The sequence below is a fragment of the Perognathus longimembris genome, chromosome 6 (genome assembly GCF_023159225.1).
Source record: "Perognathus longimembris pacificus isolate PPM17 chromosome 6, ASM2315922v1, whole genome shotgun sequence".
NCBI lineage: Eukaryota > Metazoa > Chordata > Mammalia > Rodentia > Heteromyidae > Perognathus > Perognathus longimembris.
This window is the reverse complement of record NC_063166.1, coordinates 23,709,987-23,734,098: the sequence shown is the minus strand read 5'-3', so window position 1 is coordinate 23,734,098 and position 24,112 is coordinate 23,709,987. Positions and strand designations below refer to the sequence as shown.

The window sequence follows — 24,112 nt, the reverse complement described above, 5'->3', positions numbered from 1 at the left end:
TTATTATTGAGCTGTAAGAGATCTTTATATATTCTGGATACAAGAGAGCAATATATTCACCTGATAAAGAGACAAAAGACCCATAAGAACTCTGCACAGTCTATAGTAGCCTGGCCAGCAGGGTTTCTATGGTTCTTCTTTTTTGTTGCTGTCTGTACCTAGTCCAAGTAAGGGCAAATGTAAAGAGTGAGGACACAGGACTCAAAAGACCTTAGCCAATGGCATAGTACTTAGGAAGGGTCATTGAAGTGGGTAGGAAGAGAGCTCATTTTTTGGTGAATGGTCCCTACCCCACATTTAACTAGGAGAGGTCCCACTTGTGTGATGGAGGAATAGGACCAGGATTAACCTGATTCTATTAGGTTCTGTCAGTTTATGGCTTCGTCCTTACTTGGCTCCATCACCCAAAGTTTTGTGTTACAGTCTCGACATACCTGAGATAAACAACTTAGAAGGAAGAAAGGTTTCTTTTGGTTCGGAAGTCTCATGGCCAGGCCACGCAGCTTTGGGTCCAGGGCCAAATGACACAGGAGGCCTGATCTCCTCTCGGTGGCAGGAAAAGGAGGGGCCTGGGGTTCAGGTATCACTTCCAAGACATCCCCACAATGACCCAGTTTCTTTTTACTGGGCCCTACCAGGCTGGGGCCAAGTCTTCAACACCCCAGGCTTTGCAGGGGAAATTCCAGATCCCACCCCTAGCAGTGGCTTGTGTTTGCTGTTTGCTAAGAAGCTGGCTCCAGAGATGCAGGCCTTCTAGGAGAGTGAGAAGTGTGGAGGCGGGCTCCTTGGCAACATGAATCCCTCTCTTGGTGAAAGAACTCCCCGCTTGACTGAGCCCAGGCTGCTGGCATCCCCTCCCACTCCAGCTGAACAGGAAACTATTTCACTGAGCCCCAGCCTCCCCAAATGTGCCCAGTGGAGAGGGGCAAGAGATGCCTGAGTGGTCGGAAGAAACAAACATGGAATGAGTTGGCCAGTGGATGGATGAATAAATACCATGGTGGCCAAATTCTGCCATACATACATTACCTAATTAGAAATAGTGACTCACACCCGACTTCCCCAGTTATGAGTAGTTTCCTGGGACAAGAAAGAAAGAAAGAAAAGTTATTGACAAACTTAGAGCAAAGAGAATTTAATAGCCTAAGACAGTTGGTTTGATAGTAGTTGAAGATTTTTTTTTTAATATTTTGGTGCCCTTTTGGGGAAATTGGGTTTTTTGTTGTTGTTGTTGTTTTGCCTCAGAGTGCTTTCTTTTTTTTTTTTTTTTTTTTTTTTTTGCCAGCCCTGGGGCTTGGACTCAGGGCCTGAGCACTGTCCCTGGCTTCTTTTTGCTCAAGGCTAGCATTGTACCACAGCGCCACTTCTGGCCATTTTCTGTATATGTGGTGCTGGGGAATTGAACCCAGGGCCTCATGTATACAAAGCAAGTACTCTTGCCACTAGGCCATATCCCCAGCCCCCAGAGTGCTTTCTTATGAGCTAGTTGTCTGTCTCATTGAAAGTCTTCACATTCCAGTCACTTCACATCATCTATTTCCTCTTTGTCCCAGGGCACATGATTTTCATGAAAGTAGCAATTGGGAAATCTGAACCACCTCATTCTTGTCAATGTCATCAAAGTGGCATTGTCCTGTAGTTGTTTTATGGACTTACTGTGAATTAATTATATTTGTTGTTATTGTTTATATTTGTTATTTTCATGTGAAATCCTAATGGAAGAAGAGGAGCAATGCAAGAACCAACCAACCAAAGCAAGGGTGCTCTTGTCATCATGGGAGGAAGCCATTGTGGTTCTGAGTGGGAAAACCTAACCTAGCTTCTACTTTGAAATTTCTCCTTTAAAAAAAAAAATCTGGCTGGTAGCCTGACCTGGGATTGTGCCAGGGAGTAGGCAGACAAGGAAAAAGCAGTGAGTGGAAGCCAATTAATTAGTCAATCAAAAAGTATTTATAGAATTCTCTAGGTATACGGAAGCATGCTGGTCTCAGTGGGGGGAGGCTTGGGAGAAGGAGATTTGACCCTAGATCCTGGGAAGCTTATATAACTCAGCTCCTTTAGAAGTAAAGCCTACACTTGCTAACAGGAAGGAAAAAGGCACAGTGTGTGTTTTAATTGGACAATGAGCTTTATGGATGCTAAGAAGGTAATCCAGACAGTTAGGTGGTTTTCTGGCTTATGGCCATTTTGAATGGTGGCCTGGGGTGTTAAGTATTCAAGTTAGCTCTAAGAACTGTTTTCATAATTGACCAGACTGAGCTAGGTGACCTCTTACCACATCCTTTCCAACTGAGCAGAAGCTGGTTTAGGTGAGGGATAAAGGACGTGCTTTTCCAAAAATAGTCCCACTGAGATGTTGCTTGTATTCTTTGTGGAGACCATTTAAAAAACATAAGAATCACCTGGCTGCTGGTAACTCCTGGCTGTAATCCTAACTACTCAGAAGGCTGAGATCTAAGGATCCAGGTTTGAAGCTAGCCCAGGCAGGAAACCCTATGAGACTCTTATATCCAATTAACCACTAAAAAGCCAGAAGTAGAGCTGTGGCACCTTGACCAACAAAAAGCTCAGGGACAGCACCCAAGCCTCAAGTTCAGGCCCCAGGACTGGCAAACACATACACACACACACACACACACACACACACACACACAAAAAAAACAAAAGCATAGAAGTCATTATAAAAATGTTTAGAATAGTTTATTTTAAAAAGCTAATTACATAGTAAAAAATTCATATTTTAGTAATAAAGACTTAAAAACTTGTGTTTAGAAAGGTTGGCAAGATAAGTAAATGGACTGAGAAAAAAATAACTTGAAAAAGGGGGGTTGTGGTCTTTTCCAGTGACCAGACTGTCTTGATGAGCGCTTAACATCTCAAATACTCTAACTATTCCTACTGAAGGCCAAATGAAATGGAGTACTTTTCTACCATTAGCCTACCTGTTTACCATGACTGTGTTGCACACTTGAGTTGTCTTTTATAATTTATTAAAAGGCTACATATAACATAGCAGAATAAATCCAACTTTTATCCAATGGTTCCCCCTAACTAACAAGATCCAGGTCCAAATTCAGAAAACTGTTAGTGGAGGACTGGGAATATGGCCTAGTGGTAAAGTGCTCACCTCGTATACAGGAAGCCCTGGGCTCGATTCCTCAGCACCACATATATAGAAAAAGCCATAAGTGGCGCTGTGGCTCAAGTGGTATAGTGCTAGCCTTGAGCTGAAAAAGCTCAGGAATCGTGCCTAGGCCCTGAGTTCAAGCCCTACAACCAACAACAAAAAGAGCAATGAAGTAAACAATTCCAAAACAAAAATCATATGTCCTTGATTCCAAGATACCTTCTTATTAAAGACAGTAGATGAGAGAACATTGCTGGCTATTTTCTTTTTTAAGTATATGAAATATCTAGAAAATAATAGGTTTATAGACTTAGCCAGAGACAAACAAGACTACTCTTATTTTTTCTACATCTTTCCTATGTCTCTTAAAAATCTATAAAGAAAATAGATGGACAACAATGCATATGACCATAAGGTTCAAACACTAGGACACAGCTGGGCATAGTAGTGCCTATAAACTACAACACTCAGGGTGCTGATGCAGGAGAATCAAAACCAAGCCTAGTTTACATAGCTAGAAAAAAAAGGCAAATTTTTCTTCAGATAAGAAAACGCAAGTAACACAGGTTAGGCCCAAAGGATCAAGAAACAGAATGGCTTTGGACTTCTTACCAGCAAAATAGGAAGTTCAAAGGACTGTGGCTCAGTACCTTTACACTTCTGAGGAAAACGTCCAGCCTGGAATTCCATATTCAGCCAAACTTCCAATGGAGTGTGAGAACACAGTAAAGGAAGTTTCAGACTTGCAGGTTAAAAAAAATTACTTTTCCTGAACCTTTTTATTCTCCTGAAAGGAAATGCTCTTCCCAGAATCCAGGAAACAGATAACATAAAAGGAGAGGGAGGAAAGGAAATCCTGATATGGAGGAGTAGCTCATGTGGCAGTGCACCTGCTTTGGAAGCACAAGGCCTTCAGTTCAAATCCCAATACCACCAAAAGGAGAGGGAAAGGGATGTAAGGGTAAGGAGGGAGAGAGAGAGAAGTCTCTAGAATGAACATGACCAGAGATTCCAGGCTACATAGGAACAGCAGGCCCAGCAACAATGGGAGAAAAAATATCTTCTGATAAGATACATATGAAAAGAAACACTGATAGAATTACAAATGCCTTTGGCTCTATTGAATTGAGATTCACACAATGAGAAAAAGAACTTGAAGCTGAGTCATTTTTAAGCACACAGAAAACTGACTGAGGAGCTGAACATAATAACTTTAGGAAAACAGGTAGTGCAAGAAAAATGGAAAATAATCAGTATGTCTCATGACTCAGATGTGAATACTCCTAATTATGTGAGCCTTGAATATCCATCCCATAAAATTAGAAGTCTATAGGAAGGAAGAAAGGATAGCTCAGTTCTGAGGTGGTAGGGATTGGAAAGCAAACAATTTACCCTCATCTTTTGGGTGGGAACTTGGTGTATAATGCCAGTAACTGAGGATGTATAAGACACAAAGGTGTGTTGTTTGGAGAAAAGGAGGAGAGTACCAAAAGAAGAAGTTAACGTAGTTGAAATGGTTGAGTCTTTTGGGGGATTTGAACTCAGGACTTGTCATTGCTCTGCTCAGGGACTGTGCCCAGGTCCTGAGTTAAAGCTGAAAGCGAGAAGGGGAGGGAGGGAGGAAGGGAGAAAGTGGTTAGGGCTAGATAAGCACCAAAAGCTAATAGAAAGACTATTCAGTGTTTTTACCATGAAAAAAATAATAAAAATGATATCAGACAGTGCTTAGGCCTTGAGTTCAAGCCCCAAAACCAGCACCAAGAAAGAAAAACCTAACATGAAAAAGGAAAGGTACCTCTCTGTACATCAGTTTGATAATAAAAATTTGAAAAATATATATATATAAAAAAGAAAAAGGAAAGGTGTAAAATTCAAATTAAAAAAATAGGGCTGGGTTGGGGCTGGGGATATGGCCTAGTGGCAAGAGAGCTTGCCTCGTTATACATGAGGCCCTGGGTTTGATTCCCCAGCACCACATATACAGAAAACAGCCAGAAGTGGCGCTGTGGCTCAAGTGGCAGAGTACTAGCCTTGAGCAAAAGGAAGCCAGGGACAGTGCTCAGGCCCTGCGTCCAAGCCCAGGACTGGCCAAAAAATAAAAATAAAAATAAAATAATAATAATGTCACATGGGAATCAGTGTACATCTCATGGTAATGGAACTCAAAAGAGATACTCAAAAGTTAATATAATAAAGGAATCAAGGCTAATGTCACAGAACTTCTTAAAACCCATCACTAGGGAAGAGAGTGAAGCAACAGAAGCCGCTATATGAAAGGAAACGTACTCATTTCCATATTCAAGTAATTGCTATCTCTCTGTACATCACCTTTATCATAACAATAAAGTGACTTAAAAAAAGAATTCCTACATTAAGAAAAAAACTAGGAGGATGAAATTATGAGATGCTAAGTCCTCCTCATTTTCCTTACACACACACACACACACACACACACACACACACACACACACACACGGCCATTTTCTCTGGAGAGAAAAATTGAGCTGTGTTATGTGTCTTGTCTGGCTGTCAACCAGGTTTCTTACACCTCTTTGGTTCTTAGACTATCTACTGTCCAGCCATCTTTCCTTATCCCACAGTGTAGCTCCTGACCCACATCCCTTTGTCTGTCCACCTGGCTCTAACACCTTCCTTTCTCTGACTGTGCTGTCTGGATTTGCATTGACTATCCTATGTATTTTCTCAATCTGATTCTTTTTGTTTCGGGGAGAGGGGTAGGAAAGCTTCCTTGGATTTGAACTCAAGTCTTCATGCTTATTAGGCAGGCATTCTTCCATGTGAGCAACACTTCCAACTCTTTTTTTTTCCTTTCTGTTTTTAAATTTTATTCATTTCTTTATTGTTAAAGTGATATACAGAGGGGTTATAGTTTCATACATAGGGCAGTGTGTACATTTCTTATTCAACTTGTTACCTCCTCTTTCATTTTCCCCTGCCTGCTCCCTTCCCTTTTCCCTCCCCCACCATGAGTTGTACAGTTGGTTCAGAGCATATAGTTTTGTAAGTATTGCTGTTGCATTGGTTTGCCTTTTTATCCTTTGTCTCTCGATTTTGATATTCCCTTTACCTTCCCTAGTTCCAATACACATATAAACAATATCCAGGGCACCAAAATCAGTTACAGTTCTCTTTTGTTTTAGTTACTTTTCAGTGAGTTCTCTTATTTTGTGCCTATGGCTGGCCTCACACCTGCTCCTCCTATAGAGCTAGGGTTACAAACTTTTTTGCTCAGGCTGGCCTGGAACTCCAGTCATCCCAATTCCCACTTCCTAAGTAGCTTGGATTATTAACATGCGCCACCATGTTCAGTCACAACCTACTTCTTAACTCCTGGCTCCTATCAAAACTTTAAAAGCTAAAGCAAGCAGGACTGCCTGGGAAGAACTTGGAGAATCTCCAATCTGTTCTTTCCTCGTTCTTAAGGACCAGGATAGCAACTGAGGGCCTATGTGGGAACAGAGAGGCAGACAGACAGACACACACACACACACACACACACACACACAGAGTATGTAAAAGAGCATGTGAAAAAAGAGTGTGTTGGGAGCCAGGGCATTTCAGATCCCATCAGTCACTCTGGGAATGCTAACATGTGTGCTGATACATTCTTTCTTTTATTTATTATTCAGCTTCTCTTGGAAACTTGTAAAATTTGAAACCGAGGGGCATCTTTTCAGTGTGTGTGTGTGTGTGTGTGTGTGTGTGTGTATTATATATAATATATATACATATATAGAATGTGTGTGTGTATGTGTGTGTCCTGTGATGAGCTGTATTTAGATCTTTAGAGACTACAGAATGACTTGAGTCCTGTTGGTGATGATTTTAACCAGCAGTGACATCCAAGTCCCTTGGGAGCTACATTCCATAGCAATTATGGACTCACTCATGCTGACTTTCAACATATGGAACCCTTGCTATGAGATAATGTGACTTGGGGTCTTTTCAGGAGATTGAGAAAGCCACAGAGAAGTTGGTCCTCAGTGTGCAAATCACACGGGTGCCGCTGGAGTGGCAGGGGGGGCTCTGTTGGGGTGGGGCTGCATTAGCAGCTTACTAACAATGCAAGCACACTTTTTCTTTCTGTCACAGACTAGGTGGTTAACATTTGGCAAGTTGAGTATCAGGGAACAGAGATAACTGAGAACAGATGGGCAGCTATTAAAAGATTTGAGGGGCTTTCATCATGTCTCAAATGGCCTTCAACCTACCTCGAAGATACCCAGCTCCCTGGCAAAAAGATTATGTAAAGGATTCAATTAAATTTCTCCTTCCTTTTTTATTTTTTTTCCTCCTGTCTTCACATGCGATGGAATCAGAAGCGCTGACGTGAAGAGGAAAAGAATAGATGAGAAACTTCTAATTTTGCATCCCCTTGGGCTTAGAGGCTGATTTCAGCTGTGCTGAGAACCTGCGCCATAGTTTGGCCGATTTGGAAGAGAAGGTTTTCCAAAATAGACAGGGCGCTCTGCCTCCATCTCTGATGATTGGCATGTGGATGCAAAAGTACAGAGGTAGATGCATACACTGATGCATTTAGCATTGCTTTTGAAAAGAATAAAACCACAGTGGTCTGCCATCATTGTAGCTAAACTACCTGGCTCTGAAGAAATATAAAATATGTACACATCTCAGAGGCACAGAAACATAGCCCTGTACTATGGCAGCAGTGTGTCTGGGTACAAGCTTGCTGCTGCTTCTCTTTTGCTCACAACGATGCTTAGAAAGTACTTAAGTGTGAAAAGTCACCATGGGCTCCGTTTAATGTGAGCCATGTTTTATTTTCTTTGGAGCCACAGACTGATTTTGCCAATGTCAATCTGAAGTAGAAATAGCCAGATTTATGACGCCTATAAATGTTGGCACTCGTAAACATGGCCAAAATTCTATTAGCCTCCATTCCTCAAAGGAATATAAATTCTTGGAGCAAACATTTTAAGGGATTGACCTACACAGGCTCATTTAAATTTCTATTTGGAAAGAGTAAAGATGGATACCTAGCCCCCCCCTCCTTTCCTTCTCCTGTCCTTCCTTCCCCTCCCTCTCCTTCCCCTCACCTTCCTTTCCCCTTTCCTGCTTTCCCCCCTTCCCCTCCCCTCCACTTTGTGTGAGAGTACGGGGGCTAGAACTCATGCCCTCGTGCTCTTGTGTAGCTTTTTTACTCACGACTACAACTCTTCTACTAGAGCCACACCTCCATGTCCTGCTTTTTATTTTTATTTATTTATTTATTGTCAAAGTGATGTACCGAGGGGTTACAGTTTCATCCAACTTGTTACCTCCTTCTTCATTTTTCTCCCATCTTCCCTCCTCCCCACCCGCTCCATGAGTTGTACAGTTGGTTTATAGCATATAGTTTTGTAAGTATTGTTGTTGCATTGGTTTGTCTTTTATCCTTTGTCTCTCCATTTTGATATCCCCCTTCCTTTTCCTAGTTCCCATAAGCGTATATACAACACGCAGGGTACACATACACAATGGAATTCTATACCTCTATCAGGAAGAATGAAATTGCCCCATTCATAGGGAAATGGAAGGACATGGAAAAAAATCGTACTAAGTGAAGTAAGCCAGACCCAAAGAAACATAGACTCTATGGTTTCCCTTATCAGGAATGATTAGTATACGTCTAGGATAATCCTAGCAGAAGATCACAATAGTTCAATAACTATGTATATATGAACACATAAGATGATGCTAAGTGAAACGAACTCCAAGTTATGGAAACATGTGGTTTATCATTGTTGTTGTTATTTACAACATACCATATGAAATTATGCCTTTTTCTTTTGTCTTTCTTCCCCATGGTTTTACCCGTGATGTCACTGTAACTGCTTTTTCTTTTGCTGGTTAATTGATAATCATCTATGCAATTTGTCTGTCTGGGCTGGCGTCAAACCACTAACCTCAGATCTCAGCCTCCTGAGAAGCTAGGATTATAGTCATGAGCCGTCAGTACCTGTCTATCCCCCAGTGTCCGTCTTTGTTTATTCCAGCAAAAATCCTGCATTCCTGGAGATACTATCTTGAAAGCTAGCCCATCTAACACTAAAGTTCACCTACAATCAACCAGCAGCCTTACACAAGGACAATACCTATGTTTAATATCTTTTTTTTTTAATCCAACCTTCAACCATTCAGAATCACATTAAAATAGCTGAGCAACAGAAACAGTCTGATCATAACAGTTCATGCTCAGGGGCGATTCTTCTCCCTGTCTACGGATTGGATCAATGCACAGCTTTCTAAACCCATGATTCTGTGCTGGCTGGGTTTCCTATGACTGAGTGAATGAGGGTTATTATTGGTTTCAAAGTCCCCAGAGGATTACACTTTAACAGAAAGAATGATTGGAAATAGTTAATGTGTTTCCCCCATTTAGCAGTACAAAAGTAGGCAATATAATTTTTTGAGTTATGTGTTTGGGGGCTGTTAAGTAAGTGCTGTATGTAAATTGCATCCTATGACATTGAAGCATTTGAGCTGGCTCATGGAAGAGAAGGGGAAGGAGTTAATCCTTGTGTCTTATATACAGTACTCATTTCTACTTTGTATCAAAATTATTGAATTGAGTTAAACTAAGCTCAGTCGACTTTGTTTTTGTTCCGAGTTACTGGTGCTTCTGTTTTGATTTTTGTGTTGTGGGTGTGTGTGTGTGTGTGTGTGTGTGTGTGTGTGTGGTTCCTGACCTTTTGTGATCAAGGCTCGCATCCTACCACTTGAGCTATCTCCCAACTTTTTGGGGGCTAATTGGATATAAGACCCTAATAGACTTTCCTGCCTGAACTGGCTTCAAACCATGATCTTCAGATCTCAGCCTCCTGAGTAGCTAAGATTATAGGTATGAACCACCAGTGCTTGGCTGTTTTTTAAACTAGGGTCTAACTTCCTGCTCAGGTACATACCTAAACTATTATCTGCCTATGTTAGACTTCTAGGTGGACCACTGGGGTGACACCGTATCTAGCTCCCCTCCATTGAGATAAAGTCTCAAAAGTTGTTTCATTCTGGACCAATCTGGAACGGCGATCCTCTCAATTCAGCCTCCCATGTAATTTAGCATGACAGGCATTTGCCAGTATCCAGCTACCTGTCTCTTGCATTTTTCTGCCTAGGCTGGCCTTGAACCCTGAATCTCCCATTCTGTCTCCCAAGTAGCTACCATGACAGGGTGAGCCATTGGCACCAAGTCATTCTGAGTGGCTTTATTGCCCTTCTTACTGCCGAGTGTGGTGGTGGTGATTTGCTGATCCTCGCTAGTACTCACTTGGCTTCCTTTTGTCTCTGTGTCTTTCTAGGATGGCAGACATGCAGGGACTGGTGGAGAGGCTGGAACGCGCCGTCAGCCGGCTGGAGCAGCTGTCTGCAGAGCCACTCAGGCCTCCCAGGGCCTGTGGGGAAGTGAATGGTGTCAATGGAGGTAGGCCCACACACCATTGTCAGTGCCACTCTTTATGTGGGGCACTCGGTTTTGTCCTCATCATTTAGTTCTGCAGAAATCTGTCCACCTGCTTTCCTCAGTTTCTCTCCTTCCTTCCTTGATGGGAAACCATGATTTTGCCAGAGGCAAAGAAGTCCCAGAAGAAGAGGAAGAAGAAAAAAATTAAACTGTATATTTTCCTCACAAATACATATGGTTTTTGCACATCCATTAGAAAAATAAATGTTGAAAGGTTTAACCCAGAGTCCACAAAAATTACCAGTCTCTGTGCATTTTAAGAGCAATAGTCTGTGTGCCAAATGCGATTCTTCTTTCATTTCAGTGTTTATACTGTTCTTCTAACACTCAATGGCTAAATATATTACCTAAGTAATCATTTTTAAAAGGGAATGAATGTTCTCAATTACAATGTAAATTGAAAGGAATTATCATACTGTGGAGTTTAATTTTAAGGAGAACAAGTTATTCCATTTAGGAGGTACAACCTTTTGAAGGAAGCTGGAGATGACTGATAGAGAGCTTCATCACATTTCCTGTTTCTAACCATGTCTTTAAAAATAATTATATGCTAAAAAATTAGAACTGGGCCATGTCAAAAATACAAAACTAGGGGCTGGGGATATGGCCTAGTGGCAAGAGTGCTTGCCTCGTATACATGAGGCCCTGGGTTCGATTCCCCAGCACCACATATACAGAAAATGGCCGGAAGGGGCGCTGTGGCTCAAGTGGCAGAGTGCTAGCCTTGAGCGGGAAGAAGCCAGGGACAGTGCTCAGGCCCTGAGTCCAAGGCCCAGGACTGGCACAAAAAAAAAAAAAAAATACAAAACTATTCAGGTACCAGTGGCTCACACCTGTAATCCTAGCTACTCAATAGGCTGAGATCAGAGGTTAGTAGTCTAAGCAGAAAAGTCTGTGGAACTCTCTCTTCAGTATATTTATATATACATATACAGACATATATTATCATATATATTCTATTTTCTTTAGAAGAAATGCTCAAGTTATCCACAAAAAAAATTTCTACATCTTTCTTCTGTAAAGTTGCAATTTAACAAATAAAAATACAGGACACCCGTTAAATTTGAATTTAAAATAGAGAAACCTTTTTCTTTTTTTGTCAAATGTATCCTAAATACTGCATGGTTTAAACTGCATAGCGCACACTATACTAAACATTTATTTCTGGTTAGCTGAAATTCAAATTCAATAAATCAATCTGTATTTAATATGGCAGTTTTGTTCTTATCCCAAATATCTCTCTTCCTTATTCTAACCTACTATCAATCCTACTTAGCTTTGGGACAGAATGTGAAAGCCTTTGGGAGGAGAGGGCTTTACTATCTCTTCCCTAGGAAAGAGCCACGTTGGTGGGTCTTGAAGCTCTGTTATATTTGGTATTGTCTGTGCCTTGTGCTACTTGCTATGGAACAGATAACTGCATATGATCATGAACTTGATAACTGGGTCATTTCCTTTGACCATAATAAACATGAAAATGTGTGTGTGTGTGTGTGTGTGTGTGTGTGTGTGTGTGTGTGTGTACTGATCTTGAACTCAGGGCCTTGTGCTCTTGCAGGACTTTTCCACTCAAGGCTGAAGCTCTACCACTTGAACCACCCCTCCACTTCCAGCTTTTTTCCAGCTGAGCTACCAAAGGGGCCGATACTTCCGGCTTTTTGTTAGCTTAATAACAATAAGATTCTAATAGATTTGTCTTCCCTGGCTTCAAGCTGCAATCCTCATATCTCAGCCTCCTGAGTAGCTAGGATGTCAGGCATGAGCCTCCAGCAGCCAGAGGAAAATGCTTTGAACGAATTGAAAGGGGATGTATACATGAAGCCCTGGGTTCGATTCCTCAATACCACATTTATAGAAATAGCCAGAAGTGGCGCAGTGGCTCAAGTGGTAGAGTGCTAGCCCTGAGCAAAAAGAATACAGGGACAGTGCTCAGGCCTTGAGTTCAAGTTGCACAACTGGCAAAAAAAAAAGTAAGTGATCTGAAAAAAAACCAAAGACAACTACTGGCTAAGTAAGACTAAAGAGCATGTAATTAGATTCTTTAGTGTTTAAACAAATACTTTCTAATAAAGCAAACTACTTCAAAGCAACTATTAAAGCAGAGGTCTTCTAAAACAACTTACCTGGTATCATTATCCTATGTGAAATGAAATAATTAGGAGATTGAATAATCAGTAAAATGTCTTAATGATATCCACCATTCAATTGTTTTTATTTAATCTTAAAAGCCATTTTTTATTTGTGTTCATTTAGTAAGTTTTGGTAGTTTTCTATATCCCACTTTCAATGAATTCATAAATATACTTTCAGTTGGGTATGGTAGCACACACCTCTAATCCCAACACTTGATTATTTTGAGGCTTCATTTTGTACTTACATATTTCTTTGATCATTAGTAGTTTTGTGTATTTACTAGCAAAAAAGGACAAGAACAACCTTTAATCTTAAATATAAACATCATTATTGTACATTATTATATTATATACCATATCACTATATTATTGTTATTTACTACATTAAGTAAATTTTGCTTTAAGAGAAACATTAGCAAGAACGTAATCCATTATGAATACAGAATAAGATCATGGGCTACCCTTTCATTAAATTGGTGTTACAATGTATTTTAGAATGTGGGACTGGGAATGGGGCTTCGCAGTTGAGTGCTTGCCGAACATGCACAAAGCCTTGAGTTCGATTCCTCAGTACCACATAAACAGAAAAATCCAGAAGTAGCGCTATGGCTCAAGAAGTAGAGTGCTAGCCTTGAGCAAAAAGAAGCCAGGGACAGTGCTCAGGCCCTGAGTCCAAGCCCCAGGACTGGCAAAAAAAAAAAAAAAAAAAAAGATGGTGTTTTCCTTGGCTGGGACTATGGCTTAGTAGTAAAGTGCTCACCTAGCATGCATGAAGCTCTGGATTCAATTCCTCAGTACCACATACACAGAAAAAGCTAGGAGAGGCATTGTGGTTCGAGTGGTATAATGCTAGCTAGCCTTGAGTAAAAGCAGCTCAGAGATAGTGCTTGGGCCCTGAGTTCAAGCCCCAGGACAGGCAAAAAATAAAATAAAATAAGTAGAATGTGGCACTGTCCTCCTCCCCCTTCTTCCTCAGCAATCAGGTAAGTTCAGTCCAACAGTTGAAGAATATATTTTATTCCTATCACATGACTAGCACCATGCTAGTTACACACCATCCAAATCCTTCAGAATCCTTGGTCTCAGTGCATTCCTAATCAGAGCTACAATGTCCTCTGATGAATGAATGTTTGAGCAATGCAGTCTGAAGGAAGAGCCCATCATTAGAGGCTGCCCAGAAGAGGCAGTGATGAAAGGAACCTGGAAAGTATTCCCTTTCATCTGCTAGAGGTCTCTGTTTCCTCCCTAAAACATTCTCCCCTTTCAGACACTCAGCAGAGATTTCTTAAACTTTTCATATACCAACAAACAAGTTAGTTGTGTTTTGGGGTTTTTTAAATGCACGAATAAGGAATCTTTGGGCTTATGTACTTTCATGTTTTGCAAAGCTGTCAGATTCTATACTTTGAACTTTAAGATGATCATCTTCAACAGTTTGCTTAGAAGTTTGACCTTAGGTACAGAGAAGCTGTCAGTTACGGTGTTCTTTTGTTGTTGTTGTTGTTGTTGTCTGTTTTCAACCTTTGGGCCTATGGAAATAGGTAAGCAATTAGGAAAAATAGAGAAGATAAAGTTTTGTGGTTTTGTGAGCATGGAGAATGTATTTGTACAACAGGAGGAAGGCAATGGTAGGTTTGGGATTGAATTAAAATGCAACTCACTAAACTCATGGCCACAGGTTGTGTTAGCAGTGATTTTCTCACTTCCTGTTAACAGAAGAGCAGAAAAGCCAGGGGCCTGTGGCTCATGCCTATAATTCTAGCTCCTCAGGAAACTAAAATCTGGAGGATCAAGGTTCAAAGGCAGTCCAGACAGAAAAGTCCATAAGACTCCATGTCCAGTTAACCAGCAAAAAGCTTAACTGGAGGCATGGCTCAAGTTGTAGAGCACCAGCCAAGCAAGCAAACTAACGTTAACCCCCAGTATTGCCTCCTCCCCGCCTCCAAAAAAGCAGGAAAGGAAACAGGCCATACCAGGTGGACCATTGACAATTCAGATTTTACAGTAAATTGGCAGCTCAAACCCTACCTATGTATGCTCAGCAGTTATGTTGTAGGCTGGCTCTCAGTGCCTTTCTGTCCCCAGGGAAGTAAAGAAGAAATGAAATGAGTAAATGTCTCCTTCTTGGCTTCCTTGCTCAGGGTTCCCCATCCCCTTTGCATTCTTGGCCACCCACTGGGTAACTATTGGCAACCTTGGGCAGCACCTGGGCAGGTCACAGTGGGAGAAAATAAGAATGGTTTTTGGATCTACCTTTGTTTGGTGTAACTTTGACCTGACCCAATTTCCTCCCCCATGACAACTGTGATGATAGAATGCCAGCCCTAGAAGAGGGTGGATGAAATGAAGCCCACACCCCAGCATGAGAGGGTTGCCCAGCAACACAACCATATTCCCCTGAGCCATGGGAAAGTGGGAAAGACGAGGGAAGGTGAGACTGTGAATGACTGAGTAGAGGTGACATGGATGCTATTAGCCTTCCTTCTTACCTGTGGCGAGACAGCCCCTGTCTTTCATCACATGCTGGGGAATAACGAGAGGTTCCTCTTCCACAGACATGGCGCCCTCCGTGGAAGCCTTTGATAAACTGATGAACGGGATGGTGGCCGAGTTTTTAAAGAACAGTAGAATCCTTGCTGGTGATGTGGAAACTCATGTGAGTAACTCCCCTCCCTGTTCTCTCTGAAGAGCTCAGACTGGCCAGCCCAAACATAAGCAACTCTAAAAGCATCATGAGATCTTCATTTCTTTATTTTTACCTTGGCTAGACAGGTAGTAGCTAATATGTTCATTTGTGCATTCATTCATTCATTTAACCATCTGGATGGAGATTGATATACAGTGCTCTAGAAACTGAGATGTTGGGGAAGTGAGTAAAGCATCTTTTCAATCCAAGTAGTTTGCTTCCTTTCTGTTAATCTCGAGAGAATGATTTTCCTGAAGGGTTCTTGCTTTGGCTAGATGGCTTGGTCCTTGTTAATTACATTTTAGTTACATACATCCTTTTTCCTGAACACAAATATATCCTGCTATAAACTCCTTGAATGTTAGTTTCATCCTGTTAATTAAGCCACATCCTTTTGCAGACTGTGAACCTGAGCTCCACCAATCAGAGCAGAGGGGCGGCCCTGTTGGGTTAGGGATAAAAAGAGAGCAGTATGCCTGCTCTGTGTGCTTGTTTGCCAGGTTTGGGGCTGATGGCACACCCTTCTGCAGAAGTAAACTTTGCCTGGTTCTTTGGCATCTTTATTCCTGAGAGACATTCCCCACATCCTGAGCTATTTCTTTCAGGGACTTATAAGAGAGATGTATCCTGCCATACTAGAGCATTCAATTGATGCTAGCAAAATAGATGGTGTATATAACTAATTCAGACTAATTCAGGTATACAGATTTGACAAAAAGTAAGGAAGCAAGGTTATTGCATAGAAAGGGCAGGAGCAAGAATGTCATCCTAAGAAAGGGTTTCTGAGAAGAGGAATTTGAGCAGAGATCTGAGAGGAAAGAAAGCACAAATGTGCTGTTGTGGGCAGCAGAGGGCCAGGTGGAAGAGATAGCCAGGGCCAAAGCCCAGAGGATGGAACATTCTGGCATGTTCTCAAAGTAGCAGAAACCAGAGGAGTTAAGGAGAAGAATAAGAAGAATACAAGAGGCCAGCTCCCAACAGGCCCTTGTCAGTCACAATGAGGGACTTGGCTCAGGTCCCAAGTGTGGCCAGGAAGCCCTAGAGGACACTGGGCAGAGGATGGAAGGTGACTGTGCCCAGTAGACTCTGTCCACAGCCTCCTCCCTCTTGTCTGAAGTGCAGCCTAAGGGTATCACCTCATGCCTACTAGGTTATCACCTCATGTCTATTAGGATATTTCTACAAGCAGGAAACTCCACAAAGTTGCAAGTGTTGGTGAGGGTGTGGGGAAAATGCAACCTTGATTCATTGTTGGTGGGACTATAAAATGTAATGTTCCCGTATACAGTATGGCAGTGTTTCAAAAACTCAAGAGAATGGCTAAGCTGGGTGCTGATGGTTTATGCCTGTAATCTTAGCACTTCAGGAGGCTGAGATCTGAGGATCCCAGTTTGAAGCCAACTTGGGCAAGAAAATCCATGAGACTCATCTCTAATTAGCCACTAAAAAAAAAAAATCTGGAAGTAGAGCTGTGGGTAAAGTGATAGAGTGCTAGCCTGGAGCACACTTAAAGCCCTGGGATAAGCACCCAGGCCCTAAGTTCAAACCCCAAGACTGGCCCAAAGAAAAAAAACAAACAAAACAAAATGGCCATAGGATCTATAGCAAGAGAGAGACAGAGACAGAGAGACTGAGATATGTCCAAAAATATTGAAAGCTGGGATTCAGAGATATTTCATACCATGTTCATAGCAACATTTTGTTTTATAATAATCAAAGGGAGGAAGTGTCTTAATTGTTCATTGATGAATACAGATAATGTAGCATTTATATACAGTGGAATATGATTGAATCTTAAAAATGGAGACAATGCACTTATATGCTAAGGGGGTAAGCCAGACACAAAAAGGCTTATATGTATGCTTCCACTAATACAGTTATTCAGAGACATTTTCAAAAAGACAGAAAAGTACAATGTCGGTTGCCAAAAGCTGGGGGAGGGAAGAGTGTGGACCCATTGTTTCATGGATATAGAGTTTCCATTTTCTGGAGATTGTTTATACAACCATGTGGATATACTTAACACCACTCAACTATACACTTAAAAATGGATATGAAGGTAAATTTTGTTCATGTGTTTCATCCTAGTCTTTCCTTAAAGGAAAAGCCTAAATCACAGAATTTGAAAATCCCTGGCTAGGGGGAGATTTCTGCCTCCCAACTAGAAGAAGGTTTTGTATTTTTTTTAATGTTAAAATCATCTCTGAACTGAGTTGTTATTTGAGTGAATTTTGTGAAAAACCTAAAAAGTCAACTCATTGAAAACCTCCAGAAGAAAGTTGTCCCCAGGTTCTTTCTCACTGGCTTTTGTTTGCCACTGAGGATTAAATTCCAAAACCATCTGCCTAGAGATTTCCCTTCACTGGGACAGGCCTGGCAAACACCATTGTAAGTATACATCCACCGAAAAGTTGATTCCCGAATCCATTGTGGTTTGGGGTTTGAGAAAGCCAAGCACAAAAGGAACTTTCTATTTCCTCCTCCCCCACTGAGATGCCATGTACAGGTGATCCGGTGTCTTCCATGACACCAGAGGCTCCCAGGCAGGGATTAAACAGGTACTCTTTTACCTCGATGTATTTGCTTGCCACCACTGAGAAAAACCAAATTCCTTCTCATCAGCTCCATTTGTATTCAGCATTTCTCTTTAAATGCCCATCAGTGAAAGAGAGGAAAGATGGTTGCATTTAAGATCAGACAAGTCTGGGTATGAAGACAAGTCCACTTCAAATGTACCCCATGGCTCTGTCATTGGGCTGATCTGTTCTTTTCCTCTGTGTTTCTACTTACAAGAAACTGCATGTGGAGTCTGGAGTGGTAGTGCCTGCCTGTAATCTCAGCACTCAGGGAGACTAGGAGTTCAAGGTCACCTAGCTAGAAAGGCCCTGACTCTGGACTACATAAAAAAGCTTGCCTCAAAAACAAAACAAAATTTAAAACAAAAGACAAATTCCTTCTTCATACACAGTAAGATAATGTTTGAATTTCTTATGTAAATGTCCTTAAACACTAATATACACAAAAAGATATTAATTTTCCCATTTAAAAAAAAAAAGCTGCTTTGCAACATGCATGAAGATTTACTCTCATGGACAGTAGTGTCCCAATCGTTACCCTTAGTTTACTTTGGCCTGCTGCTGGGGTACGCAGCACATCAGAACTCTTAGTAATAATATCTCACAAAATTCCAGAGAGCAGCATGGAACGAGCGAATAGAGGCTTAGAAATAAGCACTGTTTTTAATGGAGGATTTGCAGAGCAGTCTTTAAGGTTTGGGTTTTTTTTAGAACAAAAGGACTTATAAAGTGTGACTTGATTTCAGTTTTTCCTTCCTATTCGTCCGATCACATGACTCTGAACAAAAATTATTCTTAATCAGGAATACTTCAGGTTTAAAGAATTTGATGTTTAAACAAAAGGGAAAAGAAAGGGAAGAGAGAGAAGGAGAGAGGAAGGGAGGACAGAGAAGAGGGAGAGAAAGGCAGAAATGAAAAGAGAAACACTTGTCATGAAAATTTAGGGTCTGGCTCCAGCACACACGGAGAGGTGCAGGCCGCTATCGTCCATCTGCCCAGTTAGTACTTTGAACAAGTAGTTTATTTTTCCTCCCTTAGAGACCATGTGTCACCAGAATTAAGCTTGCAGCTGCTGCCTCATATAAGCCAGACGTGGGGGTTGAACTCTGTTCCAAGAACACACCTGTCGCCTCGGACAAAAAAAAAAACAAAACCCACATACCTGATTGTACAGTATGGAAATTTGAGAATGACACAAGTGTGCATCCTGTTAAATCCTGTCCCTGGGCTGCAGTGCGATTCCACAGATTCTAATCATGAATAAGGGCAGCCAAGCTATGATTGAACGGCTGTCTCCATGTGTTAGCTGCTAGTTGGCCTTAATTTACCGAACACTCAATAGTCTATTGACAGAGCAGACCACAAAAAAAAGGAGGAACTAATAGCTACAATTAGAAAGCTCTGCTGAACCGAAGAACATAACAGGTTTAGCAAAGATTAGATCCCGTAAAGCCTTATTGTGTGCCACCTAAACCAGAGGGCTTATCTAAATTATGATTCCACCCAATAACAACAACACAGCAGCTTTTGCTGCTATGAAAGTAGAATAAACAATGCATAATTTTATAATGGTTGATTAGAGTCAATATAGTTCTTGGTGTTAATGGAAAAGATCCTCTAGAAATGAGGCCCTCCTAATACCAAGTCTTTGGCTGGACATGGTCCATAAATGGACTAATATGATTTTTATGGTTATTGTTGTTAGCCAAGCTGTTCTGTTGTGAGCCTGGTGTATGGAGCTAGTCTCAGGCTTATGGTTAAGTGAATTGATGATTATGCAGCAACTGCTCTTCCTAACGGAAATCACTGGTAGAATTTCCATGTGAAATATTTATAGGAGGCATGAGTATTATTTCCTGTTCTTGATCTAAATGGATGGCTGAAAAAACTTGGAAAAAATTATACTAAATGAAGTGAGCCAGACCCAAATAAACATGGACTCTCTGGTTTCCCTCATAGGGAGTAATTAGCACAGGTTTAGGCTAGTCACAGCAGAGGATCACAAGAGCCCAATAGCTATGCCCTTATAAACACAGAAGATGATGGATGCTAAGTGAAATGAACTCCATGTTATGGAAATGACTGTTATATCACTGTTGTAATTACTTTCAACATGCCATGTGAAACTGTAGCTTCTTTTGTTGATGATCCTCTTGTATCCCTTCCTGTTGTTGTCCCCGCACTATCACTGTATCTCACCTGAGTACCCTGGATACTGTATATACTGGTACTAGAACTAGGAAAGTGAAAGGGAATATCAAAATCGAGAGACAAAGGATAAAAAGACAAATGACTCCAAAAGCAATACTTGCAAAACCATTTGGTGTAAACCAACTGAACAATTGAACAACTCATGGGGGGAGAGGGAAAGAGGAAGGGGGAAGGGGGGAATGAGGGAGGAGATAACAAATAGTACAAGAAATGTACCCATGGCCTAACGTATGAAACTGTAACCCCTCTGTACATTACTTTGACAATAAATAAGTAATTATTTTTTTAAAAAAAACTTTATTTTCATGCCATTACTGGGTCTTGAATTCAGGGCCTATGCACTCTCACTGAAGTTTTTTACTTAAGGCTGGCTCTCTACCACTTGAGCCACAGCTCCACTTCCTACTTTTTTGGTGATTAGTTGAAACAAATGGAAAATAAAATTCAACGAAGTCCTGCAAATTTAGCACATGATTAAATCATGTGCTGTAATATTATATCCTTGTTTTCTCTGACTTCATAAGGGACAAATGTTTGTAGACAATTAGCATCTTGCCCTTGATGGCTCACATTACTGTATTAAATAATCTTAGTAGTATTTATTTTTGTATTTATTATCAGGGATGGAGTCTTAATTCAGAGTTCTTGCTAGGCAGGAACTTTACTGCTGACCTATGTCCCCCCTTTTTGCTCTGGTTATTTTTGAGATAGGGCCCTGCTTCCTGCCTAGGTACAGGCCTGGACTGCAATCTTCATATTTTAGGCTTCCAGCATAGCTGAGATAACAGGCACAAACCATCACACTTAGCTTCTTCCCATCAAATAACATTATGGCCTTTTTTTTTTTTTTTTTTTTTTTTGCCCCAGCTGACCTGGAACCATGATCCTCCCAACCTCAGAATCTCTCGCAGCTTGGGTGCTAGGCATGTGCCATGAAGCCCAGCTATTATTTGAGAAAGGGCCTTGCATGGATGGCCTCAAATAGTAATTCTCTGGATTTCAGCCTCCAAGCAGCAAAGATTATAGGCCCAAGCCACTGATAACTAGCTGAAATAACCTGTGTCTTTACCATGTATTTAAATCATCTCCATAATGTGTTCTTAATTTTGTGTTGTGCTGGTTAGGTGAAGTAAGAGGTAGCTCTTCCCCTGACCAGATCTAACTCATCCATAGCTAGGTTTTAGAGCTGGCCCTACTAAACAACATGGTCCAGACCAGTTCTTAACCTGCTCCTTACTGAGGCAAGATAACATCATTTCTAAGGGCCTCTGCCTCTCATCATTTGTGAGACTCATCATTTGTCTCAGCCTTAACAGAGGAGGGGCTGTGTGGTTTCCCAGTGAACAGCTCGCAATAGGGTGGCATTGATTCACCATTATAAAATTGTTTTAAGACAACACAGACCAGGATCAAACTTGTGATCTTCCTGCCTCAGCATCCTGAGTGTTGGTATGGCAGGCATGTACCTCCATACCCAGATTAAAAGGAGTCATGCCAAGGTTGCCACGATTAGTGAACAACTTATCTCTTGGATAACATCACAATAGTTACCATGCCATTATTTTTACCATTAATGAATGTTGACATTTATGTCCAATGAGAAACAAGCAGAAGAAAACACCAAGACATTAAAGATAATCTTCCTAATTCATTGTGGTATAGAAGAAACTCTGACCCCTTTATTTCAAAGGACACACAGGCTTCAAAGCTCCATCTTTCATGCATACTACAGGTTGTCACTTCTCTTATGTGGTCCTTACTTTTGGAACATATAATAAGCTTATCTTTTAAAAAATGATATTTTTAATCGATTCACTTAGTCTAATTTGCACATTTTTCTTAATTCTTTTGATTTTAGAAAATATTTATGAATGATTTGCACTCATTACAAAAGTGAAATCAATTAGCCTCTGTGACTATAATTTCCGTTAAACAAGTTTACTTTTAAAGCCAGGCACCTGTAATCCTAGCTACTCAGGAGCCTGAGATCTGAGGAGTGAGGTTCAAAGTCAGTCTGGGCAGGAAAGTACTTGAGACTCATCGCCATTTAGACACCCAAAAAAATCCAGAAATAAAGTTATAGGGGCTGGGGATATAGCCTAGTGGCAAGAGTGCCTGCCTCAGATACACGAGGCCCTAGGTTCGATTCCCCAGCACCACATATACAGAAAACGGCCAGAAGAGGCACTGTGGCTCAAGTGGCAGAGTGCTAGCCTTGAGCGGGAAGAAGCCAGGGACAGTGCTCAGGCCCTGAGTCCAAGGCCCAGGACTGGCCAAAAAAAAAAAGAAATAAAGTTATACTCCAGCTCTGGAGTGCTAGCCTTGTGTGAAAAAGCTCATGGACAGCCCTAAGTTCAAGTCCCAGGACTGGCTCAAAATAAAATAAAAAAGTTTGCTTTTACGGTATAGGAATTATCCATATCTGGGGCTGAGAATTCTAATAGAATCACCTTTAGAGTTAGGGGACAAGCTAATTAGAAACTAGACTTGAAGGCCTTGGAAGGGCTACCAGTATCACTAATCACCAGGATTGCTCTGTTTACTGGAAATGGAAGCCATTACCAGGTGTCCTGCTGAAATAATGAATTAGCTTCCATCATTCTCCACGGTTAAGATGATATTTGCTGTGTTTCTCTTCCCACATAGCAAAATTCTCCTTGTATACTTTCAAGCTTTTTATTATGCTATTAAATACTAAGGACATTTTAAATACCTTTTTATGCTCAAGACCATTTATGTATCCAGCGCATTCACTTGTCAGATATTCTGTGAGTAAAAATAAAAGTTTCTATTATCAATTCAGTTAAACTATAGCTAACAGATTCTAAGTGTGCTGCCTTTGAGGAGAAAAAAAGAGAAATTTCAAATGAACTTCAAAATAACAATTACATTTTCGCTCTATTTTATACAATAAGTTTTTCAAATTTGAAATTTAAAGAAAAGAAAACCAATAATGTACAAAAAAATCACAATGAATCCTGTCTCTTTTATAAGTCTCTATGCCTGTACTCCCAGATTAAGCAGGGAGACAAAGGGCCTCTACAATGAAATTAGTCTTTGCTGGCCTGTTTTTAGTCACAAATTCTTTAGGGGCAATTGAATTCTTTGGTTGAGTAAGTCAGACACAGCTGAACCCTCACCAGAACCGCTGAAGCTGAAAGAGATGCCTCTTCTCCCACCTGACAATGGGTGAAGTATCACACCGGAAGAAACCAGAGCTTTACTTCCAAGTTGGCTGTGGCTAAGCTTCTTAGCTCCCATCCCAATCTATCTTCACATGGTGATGGGGGCTACCAAGTGTGGCAGTCATGGATCTCCTTTTCCACCCTGTTGTTCAGTGACATAAGCACAATAGACATAAGCATACTCAGGGATACATTGTGAGTGTGTGCAGGTGGTTGGGTGGAAGCACATCACTCTTGGCACTTGTCATCTGAAACTGAGAAGAGAGTAAACTTCTTAGAGTCTTGGGCAAATGGTGTTAATCTACATAATGCATAGGCTCAGACTGTAGGTCAGTAGTTCCTGCAAATAAGGAGCAAATTTTCTCCTCAGAAAATACCCCTTCCTTGGGTTATTCCCATACGTGTTTTTTTTTAATTATAAATTCTTGTTATCTTTAAGTGCTTGTACAAAGGAGTTGCCATTCAACATGTCAGTTTAAGGGTATAAGTATAATGCATCTTGACTGGCATCACCCCTCCCATCATTCTCCCCCATCCTTCCCAACCCAAACCCTCCCTTCAATTTTCTTGGTTTTATAAGATATTCATTGAGTATTATGACTATTCTCTCCCCTCTTCCTCTTTTCATTCATCTAGCCCCTACCAGGTTATTCTCATGCTTAAATTGGTCATGCTACACAATTGCAAAGTAAATACCCCTCCCCTGTTGGTTTCC

General features: G+C 41.0%; 1 protein-coding gene across 1 annotated transcript in view; it reads left to right on the top strand.

Moving 5' to 3' along the window:
* Positions 1–24,112, top strand: part of Cap2 (cyclase associated actin cytoskeleton regulatory protein 2) — a 120,488-nt gene that overhangs the window by 8,454 nt on the left and 87,922 nt on the right. Inside the window, exons 2-3 of the mRNA XM_048348419.1 lie at positions 10,447–10,568; positions 15,295–15,395. Of these exons, the coding sequence (XP_048204376.1) occupies positions 10,448–10,568; positions 15,295–15,395 (222 nt within the window). The 5' untranslated portion in view covers position 10,447. The remainder of the gene's footprint in view (positions 1–10,446; positions 10,569–15,294; positions 15,396–24,112) is intronic.